Source organism: Neoarius graeffei, chromosome 8 (genome assembly GCF_027579695.1).
Source record: "Neoarius graeffei isolate fNeoGra1 chromosome 8, fNeoGra1.pri, whole genome shotgun sequence".
Classification (NCBI taxonomy): domain Eukaryota; kingdom Metazoa; phylum Chordata; class Actinopteri; order Siluriformes; family Ariidae; genus Neoarius; species Neoarius graeffei.
In genome coordinates this window covers 14,421,445-14,435,718 of record NC_083576.1, presented here as the reverse complement: position 1 = coordinate 14,435,718, position 14,274 = coordinate 14,421,445, and the positions used below count along the sequence as shown (strand labels likewise).

The 14,274-nt window shown below is 41.9% G+C and overlaps 1 protein-coding gene across 4 annotated transcripts in view; it reads right to left on the bottom strand.

Annotated features, from left to right (window-relative positions):
• Positions 1-9,746: 9,746 nt before the first annotated feature.
• Positions 9,747-14,274, bottom strand: part of ankrd13d (ankyrin repeat domain 13 family, member D) — a 66,013-nt gene continuing 61,485 nt past the window's right edge. For all 4 annotated transcript variants that reach the window (XM_060927339.1, XM_060927340.1, XM_060927341.1 and 1 more), the window contains 3 exons: positions 10,666-10,748; positions 10,338-10,565; positions 9,747-10,247 (listed from right to left, as the gene is read on the bottom strand). In XM_060927339.1, the coding sequence (XP_060783322.1) occupies positions 10,184-10,247; positions 10,338-10,565; positions 10,666-10,748 (375 nt within the window). In that variant the 3' untranslated portion in view covers positions 9,747-10,183. The remainder of the gene's footprint in view (positions 10,248-10,337; positions 10,566-10,665; positions 10,749-14,274) is intronic.

Below are 14,274 nucleotides of genomic sequence, written 5' to 3'. Positions count from 1 at the left end.
CACTCCTGTGAAGGACGGCCCCATGAGGACAGTTGAGGGTTATACCTGGAGGATGCTCTGGACTTTTACAGTAATGCTTTTATGGCTGAGGACTACAGTTGACTTGCTAACTTTAGGACTGCAGTTATCATGAACAGTTTTGCACTCAAGTTTCCATCAATGAAGAGCTATAACATCAACGAAACTGTCTTCATGTTAAAATTGTTAATGTTATAGTCATGCTGTCTGTTGTTGCCCAAATGAGGATGGGTTCCCTTTTGAGTCTGGTTCCTCTCGAGGTTTCTTCCTCATGTCGTGTGAGGGAGTTTTTCCTTGCCACCGTCACCACAGGCTTGCTCATTGGGGATAGATTAGGGATAAAATTAGCTCATGTTTTAAGTCGTTCAAATTCTGTAAAGCTGCTTTGCGACAATGTTTATTGTTAAAAGCGCTGTACAAATAAACTTGACTTTGCATGTTCTCTCTGTGTCTGCATGGGTTTCCCGGACAGTCCAAAGACATGCAGGTTAGGCTAACTGGTGGCTCTAAATTGACCATAGCTGTGAATAAGAGTGTGAATGGTTGTGTCTGTGTGTCAGCCCTGTGATGACCTGGCGACTTGTCCAGGGTGTACCCCGCCTCTCGCCCATAGTCAGCTGGGATAGGCTCCAGCTTGCCTGCGACCCTGTACAGGATAAGCGGCTACAGATAATGGGTGGGTGGGTGGATGGATGTTTCCACTCTCCTCCCATTATCTCCTATTCCACTTCCATACTCCAGCCCAGTCGGTGGCGGTAATGCACCTTTAAGTTGGTTTGCCAATCACCAAAAAAATCCTAAAGAAGAAGAAAACCTCCAAAAATACACCCAAAAAAAAAGCAACAAAATATGGAATGAAAGTATTTGATGGTAAGAATGTATATTTTTTAAAATTATTTTTCAAGAATGATCATTATAGCATTTTTCACAATTTGCTACTGTCATTTCGTCAGTTTGTTTACTTTCTAAGCGGAAATTATTTTGTCAGACATTTTGGATAAAGTTTTTATTTATTGAATTTACAAAAAAATCAAAATAAAAATGCTCCGTTTCTCAAAAATCCAGTGAATGTGCATAGAATAAAACAGTTATTCCACTTGATCTGGTCATACATGACTTATAGCCAACTCAGTGCTACGCACCTCATCAACTATCAGCTCATGTACGACTCGATTTCATGGAATAACAATTATTTTCAGGCATTCGTGTGTGGATCGATTCAACTGTGTGTGTATTATAGGAGTTCAAACAAAGAAGCTTTCCAGAAATCTGGATGTAGATCTACATCTAAAGCCAGTGGTGACAGGAACTTCAAGAGGAAACTGACTCAAAAAGGAACCTCCTACTGGGTGAAATTGGATCATGTGATTGAACAACCCCAATTCCAAAAAAGTTTGGACACTGTCTAAAACATGAATAAAAATAGAATGTGAAGATTTGCTAAATCATGGAAACCCTACATTTAATTGAAAATAGTACAGAGACAACATATCAAATATTGAAACTGAGAAATTTTATGGTTTTTTGAAAAATATATGCTCATTTTAAATTTGATGTCAGCAACACGTTTCAAAAATGTTAGGACAGGGGCATGTTTACCACTGTGTTGCATCACCTCTACTTTTAACAACACTCTGTAAACGTTTAGGAACTGAGGAGACCAATTACTGTAGTTTTGAAAGAGAAATATTATCCCATTCTTGCTGGATATACAATTTCAGTTGCTCAACAGTTTGGGGTCTTCTTTGTCATATTTTGCGCTTCAAGACAGGTCTGGACTGCAGGCAGGCCAGTTTAGCACCTGGACTCTTTTACTACAGAGCCATGCAGTTTTAATATGTGCAGAAAGTGGTGTGGCATTGTCTTGCTGAAAGAAGGAAGGCCTTTCCTGAAAAAAGATTTTGTCTGGATGGCAGCATATTGCTCTGAAATGTGGCTATATCATTCAGCATTAATGATGCCTTCCCAGATGTACAAGCTCCCCCGTCATGTGCCCTAATGCCCCCTCATACCATCACAGATGCCAGCTTTCGAACTGTGCACTGATAACAAGCCAGATGGTCCCTCTCCTCTTTAGTCTGGAGGATGTTGCATCCATGATTTCTAAAAATAATTTCTACTTTTGGTTCGTCAGACCTTGGGACAGGCGGCACGGTGGTGTAGTGGTTAGCGCTGTCGCCTCACAGCAAGAAGGTTCTGGGCTCGAGCCCCATGGCTGGCAAGGGCCTTTCTGTGTGGAGTTTGCATGTTCTCCCCGTGTCCGCATGGGTTTCCTCCGGGTGCTCCGGTTTCCCCCACAGTCCAAAGACATGCAGGTTAGGTTAACTGGTGAGTCTAAATTGACCGTAGGTGTGAATGTGAGTGTGAATGGTTGTCTGTGTCTATGTGTCAGCCCTGTGATGACCTGGCGACTTGTCCAGGGTGTACCCCGCCTTTCGCCCGTAGTCAGCTGGGATAGGCTCCAGCTTTCCTGCAACCCTGTAGAACAGGATAAAGCAGCTAGAGATAATGAGATGAGACCTTGGGACAATTTTCCACTTTGCCTCAGTCCATCATAAAAGAGCTCGGGCCCAGAGAAGGTGGCGGTGTTTCTGGATATTATTTATATCTGGCTTTAACTTGCATTTGTGGATGCAGTAATGAACTGTTTTCACAGATGATGGTTTTCTGAAGTGTTCCTGAGCCCATACAGTGATTTCCACTACAGACACATGTCTGCTTTTAATGCAGTGTCTCCTGAGGGCCTGAAGATCACAGGCATCTAATGTCAGTTTTCACCCTTGTCTCTTGCATACAGAGATTTCTCCAGAGTCTCTGAATCTTTTAATATTATGTACCACAAATGATGTGACCCACAAATTCTTTGCAATTTTACATTGAGGAACGTTATTCTTAAATTGTTGCATTGTTTGCCCATGCAGTCTTTCACAGAGCGGTGAACCCCTCGCCATCTTTATTTCTAAGAGACTCCGCTTCTCTGAGATGCTATTTTTATACTCAATCATCTGACTGACCTGTTGCCAATTAACCAAATTAGGTTTTTTTTAGCATTACACAACTTTTTCAGTCTTTTGTTGCCCCTGTCCCAACTTTTGTGAAACGTGTTTGCTGACATCAAATTCAAAGTGAGTATACATTTTTCAAAAAACAACACAATTTTTCAGTTTCAACATTTGATATGTTGTCTTTGTACTATTTTCAATGAAATATAGGGTTTCTATGATTTGCAAATCTTCACATTCTGTTTTTATTTATGTTTTACACAGTGTCCCAACTTTTTTGGAATTGGGGTTGTAGATCATTACTCTTCCATAATTGTGTACTATGATGTCAGGGTACTAAATGTGTTGAAAAGAATGTTCATTATTAGTGCTTCAGTGGTTTGCACTATCGCCTCGTAGCGAGCAGGTTCTGGGTTCGAACCTGTCCGAGTGGAGTTTGAACATTCCCCTCGTGCCTGTCTAGGTTTCCAAAGACACACGGATTAGGCAACTTTAAATTTCCTGTGCGAATGTGAACGGTTGTCAGCTGCTCTCTGTTTGCACCATGTTTAAACTGGCGACCTCTCCGGGGTGTACCCTGTCTCTTGCTGTAGTCATTTAGGATTGGCTCACCTGTAACTCTCAGTAGGATAAGTGGTGTTGACGATGGCTGAGCACAGAAAAGGCTTTACGATCACAGCAGCAGCTCTTAAGTAAAAATCTACAGTAGCCAGGTGAGACTGTCCACGAAAGTCAGGCTAAGACTTGGATATACAGTGGTGCTTGAAAGTTTCTGAACCCTTTAGAATTTTCTATATTTCTGCATAAATATGACCTAAAACATCATCAGATTTTCACACAAGTCCTAAAAGTAGATAAAGAGAACCCAGTTAAACAAATGAGACAAAAATATTATACTTGGTCATTTATTTATTGAGGAAAATGATCCAATATTCCATATCTGTGAGTGGTAAAAGTATGTGAACCTCTAGGATTAGCAGTTAATTTGAAGGTGAAATTCGAGTCAGGTGTTTTCAATCAATGGGATGACAATCAGGTGTGAGTGGGCACCCTGTTTTATTTAAAGAACAGGGATCTATCAAAGTCTGATCTTCACAACACGTTTGTGGAAGTGTATCATGGCACGAACAAAGGAGATTTCTGAGGACCTCAGAAAAAGCGTTGTTGATGCTTATCAGGCTGGAAAAGGTTACAAAACCATCTCTAAAGAGTTTGGACTCCACCAATCCACAGTCAGACAGATTGTGTACAAATGGAGGAAATTCAAGACCATTGTTACCCTCCACAGGAGTGGTCAACCAACAAAGATCACTCAAAGAGCAACACGTGTAATAGTCGGCGAGGTCACAAAGGACCCCAGGGTAACTTCTAAGCAACTGAAGACCTCTCTCACATTGGCTAATGTTCATGTTCATGAGTCCACCGTCAAGAGAACACTGAACAACAATGGTGTGCATGGCAGGGTTGCAAGGAGAAAGCCACTGCTCTCCAAAAAGAACATTGCTGCTCGTCTGCAGTTTGCTAAAGATCACGTGCACAAGCCAGAAGGCTACTGGAAAAATGTTTTGTGGACGGATGAGACCAAAATAGAACTTTTTGGTTTAAATGATGAAGTGTTATGTTTGGAGAAAGGAAAACACTGCATTCCAGCATAAGAACCTTATCCCATCTGTGAAACATGGTGGTGGTAGTATCATGGTTTGGGCCTGTTTTGCTGCATCTGGGCCAGGACGGCTTGCCATCATTGATGGAACAATGAATTCTGAATTATACCAGCGAATTCTCAAGGAAAATGTCAGGACATCTGTCCATGAACTGAATCTCAAGAGAAGGTGGGTCATGCAGCAAGACAACAACCCTAAGCACACAAGTCGTTCTACCAAAGAATGGTTAAAGAAGAATAAAGTTAATGTTTTGGAATGGCCAAGTCAACGTCCTGACCTTAATCCAATGGAAATGTTGTGGAAGGACCTGAAGCGAGCAGTTCATGTGAGGAAACCCACCAACATCCCAGAGTTGAAGCTGTTCTGTACGGAGGAATGGGCTAAAATTCCTCCAAGCCGGTGTGCAGGACTGATCAACAGTTACTGGAAACGTTTAGTTGCAGTTATTGCTGCACAAGGGGGGGTGGGGGGTGGTCACACCAGATACTGAAAGCAAAGGTTCACGTATTTTTGCCACTCACAGATATGTAATATTGGATCATTTTCCTCAATAAATAAATGACCAAGTATAATATTTTTTGTCTCATTTGTTTAACTGGGTTCTCTTTATCTACTTTTAGGACTTGTGTGAAAATCTGACGATGTTTTAGGTCATATTTATGCAGAAAAATAGAAAATTCTAAAGGGTTCACAAACTTTCAAGCACCACTGTAATTTACAAAGGAATCAAGTACCTAAGCAAGTAATGGTTTTTCACGACTACTGATAAGGATTAAAAAAATAAAATGTTTTCCATCTTTACAGTTCTTCAAACTACTTGTTGCAGATCTCACAGAGAATGCCTCGGATATATATATACACATTTTTTTTTTTGCCCAATCTAGCTTGCTCTAATTTTAATTGGATTTAGGCTACTAAATATATTGAAAATATGTAGCCAAACCAATTTACTTTTCCATTCATTCAGCATGTATAGTCCTTAGCTGGAGTATTCCAGTCCCCTCAAGTCCATTTTGGTTTCTTCTGGATTCGACATGCCTCCCAAAAACATCCAAGAAGGGAGAGTGGCTATGATAAATTGTCCCTAGGTGTGAACGTGTATGCATGGTGCACCGGGTTCTCTCTCTCTCTCTCTGTTTTTTTTTTGTGCATGTATATGAGAGAGAGCTCAATTCTATACAGAATACATGTGTATATCTTATCATATTCTCTGCTTTCTATTCTATAATAATGCATTCCATTCTACTCTATTCTATCAAATTCTCTTATTTTGTCTGATATTCCATTATCTTATAACTGTCTATCCTACTCCATACAGAATATGTATACTATTTTTGTTGTATTCTGTTCTATGGAGTGTTTTGTCCTGTTCTGTGTCTTCGTGATGCCTTTTATTCAGTCATATCCCCTTCTTTCTTTTAATCTATTCTGTGGTATTGTCAGGACCTTCATTTTTTTTCTACATCTTCAAAATGCTTTCTATTTGATCATATTCCCTTCTATTCTCTTATAAATATACTCTATTATATGATCCTAATATCTATCCTATTATTATTATTTTATTTATTTAGGTCGTCATGCTCTCTTCTGCTCTGTGCGCATGCACACTCTTCTCCATGTTCTATCTTAATATATACTAATTTGTCATATTCTAATCTCTCCTCAGTTATCCTACTTTATTCTCTATTTCTATCTGTAATGCATTATACTTGTCATTCGTAGTCCTGGGTATGACTTTAAACTGCAACCGGTGGTGAGTCTCAGGTCCAGGAGGACTTGAGTACTGGGGAAAGTGGAGTTACGCCTTAATCACCATTGCTCCCAGGTCCGCTCTGACCCGGAGTGGTAGCACCTGCCTGGGTTCCAGCTGTGGGTTAAAAACAGTACATCACCAATAAGGCGCTGGCAGCAGGGTGCTTTTCGGTGCAATGTGGCAAATGAACCCGACAGAGTCAATAGTACACCACTTGATGGCATGCAGAAGAGCCACTCAAATGGCCAACGGATGGCGTCACTCAGCAAGTCAGTTGTCACTGTGGGGCAACTTCCATACCCGTCAGGTCTGTGGCACTTTTGTGCACCACTTGGCATCACGTCTGGAGGTCCAGAGAGACAACATGATGGGGGCACGACCTAAGGCACTTCATTAGGAAAGGAGAACAAGTCTGGTGCAGGCCTCACAGCCCATCTGCGTTTCTGCACATCCTAATAAAACAGTCATCATTGCTAGCGATGGACAGCTGATGATGACGACAGTGCACTGGACTGCACTTGAGTCATCCTGTGTGCCAGTGTTCCTGGGATAGGCTCTAGATCAACTGCGACTCTGATCAGGATAAAGCGTTTACTGAAGGTGAAGGAAGCATTTTTAAAAAAAATACTTTTTCCTCAGCTGTACATTTTCCTACCCCTGGCACTTTTAATAAACATTTTACCAGATTACACATATATTTATGGAAATCATATAAAAAATTAACTGTTGTAAAATACCTTTCTCTCTCTCCAACACTCATCAGTTTTAGCTGAGATCACCCGTTAGTCATTCATATTAAAGGCAGTGTGGGTAAATTTGGAGAAAGCAGCAAGAGTAAGCTAGATTTTGAACGCATTCAATGGAAAAATCCCACTCCCTCCATTCAGCCTTTCCTCCAAGACCACTCCTCTAAAGCACTTGAACGCGCACTGCCTGACTACTGCTGGTGGTCGAGTCCACAAGAGTGTGTGTTAGGGGGAGGAGTGTCAGGTAGTGGTGTCATATCCAACCTCCTCATGTCTCATTCACAAGTAAACACCTAACATCATCATATTAAATGTAAAACAACAAACATGGCTATTGTTAGTACTCACCGCTATCAACTAGCTCACTAGTTTTAGCAATACGTCTGTTATACATCTGCCGAGCATTGTGAAGACTCCGGTCACATGTAATGAGAGCACTCGAGTGCACGGAGGTAGGCGGGTCAAGCAGGTAGGCCATCCAATCATTTCATTTGGACCAAATGAAATAATTGGACAGGCTTTTTACAGGATTTGATTTATTCAATGTTGTCGGGATGTGAAAAGAATTAAATAAAAAATAAAAAGCACCTACCCTGCCTTTAATTGTCCACAGTAGCATGCAAGTTCATGAACTTATACAGAGCTCTTGTTGATGTCTTCAATAATGATTATGCAGATTACAACAATGTGTTGTCAGGCTAAGGTGGTGTTTACATTAGACCGCATCAGTGGATCATCAGATTAACATTTTTAAAACGATTCGCGTGCACACAGCAATGCCAATACACGATTCGCGTGCACACAGCAACGCCAATACACGGATACGCTCGGCTCCGCAGGCATCCTGCGCTCCAAATCACTCCGCCCTGAACAGCGAGTGCCCTCTGGAGGGTGTGCACTCCGGCCCTGCGCAGCTCACAGAGCGCGCGAGTGAAGCGCACAAGCAGTGATTCGGGACAAATAGCAGGAAGCAGGGCTTTGAACCAGAATTTTTTTCCTATTGGTTCGTTCCGAACAGAAACGGAATTTTAACGTTTCCGGTTTTGGGTTCCACCATTAAATAGATGTTCCCGAACCGGTTAGAACAAAAAAATTTCGTTCCCGGAACGGTTAATTACGTTCCCTGTCAGCTGTTTAACAAATGGCTATAAAATTATGTCTCTGTCTCATCCAGCTTAAGCCAAATGTAGGCTAATTCTATTACAACCTTCATTAAATAAGACAAGAAATAATTCAAAACAATTATTTCAAATGTTGGCGATTTGGATTCTCAGTATGTCTTCCCATCTACACAAACAGAAAAAGTGCCAAAAATGAAAAATAATTTGTTTAGTGTGTTACCAAAGGCTAGTCAGGCCCTATGCATTGATAGGCTAACAGAGGTTAACGTCATTTAATGTTCGCGAGCCTCTCATTAACGTGGACAAATATATTGATATCGTGTTTGACATTTTTGAATAATGATAGACTGCAATATTTACCTCTTATTTAAGATGTGGAGACGTGATAGTAGTCCACCCTCCCGCTCTCTCCATTCAGTCAGCAAATGTCACACAGGAAGTGAACCCCAGCGGGTCATAGAAACTTGCGCAGGAGAAGAATGACTTTTATTTGTAGGCTACGGAAACTTTGAGGAACGAAATAAAAACCGGTATTAACCGGTTACCATTATTTTTAATAAGCGTTTCTGTTCCAGAACATAAGAAATAATAAAGTTTCTGGTTTCGTTTCTGTTCCATGTGAAATAGAAAAAGTTCCCGGTTTTCGTTCCTTGAACCGGTTCAAAGCCCTGGCAGGAAGTGAAAGTCCGCGCTGATTTTCAGCAGTCGCGTCACATGACCAACGTGGCATGACCAACGCCAGCGAATCAGGAAGGTGGACGTCACAGTGACGTTGTCCAATGACGACGTCAGCTAGAGCTCAGCACAGCATATCCTCGTTTCTCAATGTTTACACAGCACCGGATCAGATACGTAATGGATTGAATACGTGGGCCCTGGCGGATTCAAGTTGTTCCGCCTGTGGAGTCGTTTCCCGGCGTTTTAATGTGAACGGACAGTGCATCCGCGACGAAAACGAGACGGATACGGTCTAATGTAAACACCACCGAAGAACCTGTCAATCAGTTATATCCCATTCTTCCACTGACTGGGGTGCAATTCACTTGCTAGTGAAGGGGGGGGGGGGGGGGGGGGGGGGAAGGAAAGAAAAAGCCATTAAGTTGTTTGAAGTTTGTATGGTGGAGACTCAAACATAAAGAACACAGTTCTCTGGTCTGATGAAACCGAAATTAAATTTTGATCATGGCACAAAGTGGTAGGTTTGACTGAAATCCAATAATGCTCATTAATCTGAGATTATCATCCTCGGAGTGATGCATGATGGTGGTAGCATCAGGATGCTTGTACAACCAAATGTCTCTTTCCCCCCACAAAAAATGTACTCTCTAAATTAGACATACAGTCTAATAAAATCCATTTCCTTTTCAGGTTGTAATGATAGAAAAATGTGGAAAACTATTTGCTTATAGTTTCAGGACAAGGACGAGAAACACACACGGACGTGAATAAAATCATTTAAGGATTGTGAAAGTGTTTCAGATACATTTAATAATTATTCTTAATTATTCTTTGTTAGCCAACATATTTAACTCTTTCTGCAATATTACTTCTTTTATCACTTTATGCATCGCAATAGTTATCAACATTTCATATTCACATTGTCAGTATTGTATAATAAACAAGGTCTGAACGTTTTCACTCAGAACGATGGCAGAGATTGAGAGGATATCATTGAAATTGTCTCGTCATGCTCATGGATTGATGTTATTCATTCATCTACATTCTTTCATAACCTGGTACTCCTCCATTTCTCTCTCTCTGATCTCTTTAAGCCCTCTGTCCCATTTCAAAAAAAAAAAAAGGAGCATGAATATTTAATAATTCAACACTGAAGAAAAAAAGCACAAATAAATTAAGCTTTTTGATACTGTTTGTGTGGTCATTTCTCTGTGAGTGAGAGCTGTAAAATCCTTTCAAGCTCCTCCTCCTCTTCTCTTCTTTTCCTGTTGCAGAACAAATCACTGGTCAATGGAAATGTTCAAGCAAAACTGTCCTTCCGCTACCTGTCATTACGACATTCCCTCCTTCCTCACCTATCCAGCTCCTCCTGCTCTCTGCAGGAAAGCTCCATTGCCAGACGGAGCTGCTCGTCAAAGCTGGTTGCTATGGCGAATGCCCCGGTTACCTGTGGCTCAACCAAGGAGTTGTAGGAAGATGGCGAGTTGAGGGCAGGGTCGGGTGAGGAACCAGGCGGAGACTGAGCAGGAGCTTCCCCGCTTTCTCCCCCAGCCAGTGACAGAGACAGGGACTCCTGGATCGCCCTGTCCGAGAAACACAGGAAGCGTTACACCTAAAGACATTACAACATGAAAAAGCATCAAAACTCAATCGAGAGATGCTCTTGATCCAAAACGCACACACCGCTCGAGCTGGGAGTCCTCCTCATAAAGCGGAGGTGGAGAAGACACTGGACGAGTGTTTGTCAGAGCCTCCCATATGGTCACCTGCAGAAAAGAAAAACGACTTCTTGTCAGGTATATTTATAGCTCCAGCACACCTGTACCGGCACGTCTTGAGCAGTTGATGACCTTTGTGGAAAGCTGGGTTTAAAAAAAACAAAAAAAACTGTATAAATCAAGTTACGCTGAGCTAAACAGTATCGAAATACAGGGCAATCCTAGCAGAACACCTGTTCCAGTCGAGTGTGACGTTATGAAGCATGGTGATGGGAGCATCATTTTGTAGCAATGCTTTTCATCAGCAGGGTGTGATGGCCACAGCCACACAGGGTAATATCATCCCACATTCTGCCTTTGCACTTTGAGTTTGCTGCACAGTTTATCATTTACGGTCATCTGTACGATCATATTCAAATAACTGACAACACAGTTTGTTTGATATACAGTTTATTTGCTTTAACCCTGCATTGTTTGATATGGAGTGCACAGATTTTAACACTGTAGGGTTGCGAAAGCTATGCTTGTTTGTCACTAATCATGCGAGTTTTTTTCTTTAGCATTCTTTGAGTTACCTTGAGTGTTGGGGGCGGTTTCTTCGTGGTTGGGCAAAGGGCATGGCTGAGGGCTGAGAAGATCTAAATCTTGGAGGCCGTACCATGTCTCACCATGTGCCCGGGTGGGATTTTGGCTTTAGTTAGTTTTGCTTTGGGCGGCACGGTGGTATAGTGGTTAGCACTGTTGCCTTACAGGAAGAAGGCTCTGGGTTCAAGCTCCAAGCTCAGCGGCCAACGGGGGCCTTTCTGTGTGGAGTTTGCATGTTCTCCCCGTGTCTACATGGGTTTCCTCCGGTTTCCCCCACAGTCCAAAGACATGCAGGTTAGGCTAATTGATGGCTCTAAATTGACCGTAGGTGTGAATGTGAGTGTGAATGGTTGTTTGTCTCTATGTGTCAACCCTGTGATGACCTGGCGACTTGTCCAGGGTGTACCCTGCCTCTCGCCCATAGTCAGCTGGGATAGGCTCCAGTTTGCCCGAGACCCTGTACAGGATAAGCGGTTATGGATAATGGATAGATAGTATCGCTTTGTATCTGTTTTTAGTTAATGTTTACCCCTTCTGTGTTATTTGGTTTGGCCAAGCCACTATATACAGTGGGGCAAAAAAAGTATTTAGTCAGTCACCAATTGTGCAAGTTCTCCCACTTAAAAAGATGAGAGAGGCCTGTAATTTTCATCATAGGTACACCTCAACTATGAGAGACAAAATGAGAAAAAAAATCCAGAAAATCACATTGTCTGATTTTTAAAGAATTTATTTGCAAATTATGGTGGAAAATAAGTATTTGGTCAATAACAAAAGTTCATCTCAATATTTTGTTATATACCCTTTGTTGGCAATGACAGAGGTCAAACGTTTTCTGTAAGTCTTCACAAGGTTTTCACACACTGTTGCTGGTATTTTGGTCCATTTCTCCATGCAGATCTCCTCTAGAGCAGTGATGTTTTGGGGCTGTCGCTGGGCAACACGGACTTTCAACTCCCTCCAAAGATTTTCTATGGGGTTGAGATCTGGAGACTGGCTAGGCCACTCCAGGACCTTGAAATGCTTCTTACGAAGCCACTCCTTCGTTGCCCAGGCGGTGTGTTTGGGATCATTGTCATGCTGGAAGACCCAGCCATGTTTCATCTTCAACGCCCTTGCTGATGGAAGGAGGTTTTCACTCAAAATCTCACGATACATGGCCCCATTCATTCTTTCCTTTACACGGATCAGTCGTCCTGGTCCCTTTGCAGAAAAACAGCCCCAAAGCATGATGTTTCCACCCCCATGCTTCACAGTAGGTATGGTGTTCTTTGGATGCAACTCAGCATTCTTTCTCCTCCAAACATGACAAGTTGAGTTTTTACCAAAAAGTTCTATTTAGGCTTCATCTGACCATATGACATTCTCCCAATCCTCTTCTGGATCATCCAAATGCTCTCTAGCAAACTTCAGACGGGCCTGGACATGTACTGGCTTAAGCAGGGGGACACGTCTGGCACTGCAGGATTTGAGTCCCTGGCAGCGTAGTGTGTTACTGATGGTAGCCTTTGTTACTTTGGTCCCAGCTCTCTGCAGGTCATTCACTTGGTCCCCCCTATGTGGTTCTGGGATTTTTGCTCACCGTTCTTGTGATCATTTTGACCCCACGGGGTGAGATCTTGCATGGAGCCCCAGATCGAGGGAGATTATCAGTGGTCTTGTATGTCTTCCATTTTCTAATAATTGCTCCCACAGTTGATTTCTTCACACCAAGCTGCTTACCTATTGCAGATTCAGTCTTCCCAGCCTGGTGCAGGTCTACAATTTTGTTTCTGGTGTCCTTTGACAGCTCTTTGGTCTTGGCCATAGTGGAGTTTGGAGTGTGACTGTTTGAGGTTGTGGACAGGTGTCTTTTTATACTGATAACGACTTCAAACAGGTGCCATTAATACAGGTAACGAGTGGAGGACAGAGGAGCTGCTTAAAGAAGTTAGTACAGGTCTGTGAGAGCCAGAAATCTTGCTTGTTTGTAGGTGACCAAATACTTATTTTACCGAGGAATTTACCAATTAATTCATTAAAAATCCTACAATGTGATTTCCTGGATTCTTTCCCCCCATTCTGACTCACATAGTTGAAGTGTACCTATGATGAAAATTACAGGCCTCTCTCATCTTTTTAAGCAGGAGAACTTGCACAATTGGTGGCTAACTAAATACTTTTTTGCCCCACTGTATGTTCCCTTTTGGTTCATTGTGGGAGGTCAGTTTTGTTCAGTTAATATCATGTCCAATATCTGTGCCTCAAGTCAAATCGTTTTGTCGATCTCTTTTATCGGCCTAATTATTGTTAATTGTGGTCTTTGTAAACTTAACATTTTTGGGTAAACAAAATCCTGCCTTTTGAACCAAAAACTTGTGTCCTCTTGGCTCACTGTTTGGTCCCTGACACCCAGAAACCTGTCAGGGTTGAGGGCAAAATGGATGAAAGGAAGCCTGTTCCAATCTGTAAGAAATGTGAGATTGGGGTCCACGCACACCTTCCAACAGGACTACTACTTTAAAGGGGAACTGAAGTCATTTTTAAACTTGCTTTATTTCTTAATTAACGTGTTATTCAGTTACGTTTTCAGTTTTATTAACCTTATATCGTGACTCGCATCGGCATATTATATTACACTGATCAGCTTTTTAGCCATGTCGAATGTAGTTCGTATGGTCCATGGCAGGCGTCGCTTATCTGCGTGATCAAAACTTCTGGCTTGATTACATTAGCGTTCGAAGGAGGGCGCGCACGTCTTTTGACAACATTGGCAGATGTTGGTCACTTTGATTTCCGCTGTACGTTTAATTTCCGTCCTACAATGTCTCGCACAGATCTCAGCGAATCTCGTTTACGGCCATCGCTTTGACATGGACTGATGTATTACAGAGCATATTTCAAACACTCATAACTTGCCATAGCAGTGACAAAATAGCTGTCAGAAATGCATTCCTACATTTTATAAAATGAGAGAAACAGAATTTTGAGAATAAAAAAAAAAAAGTGC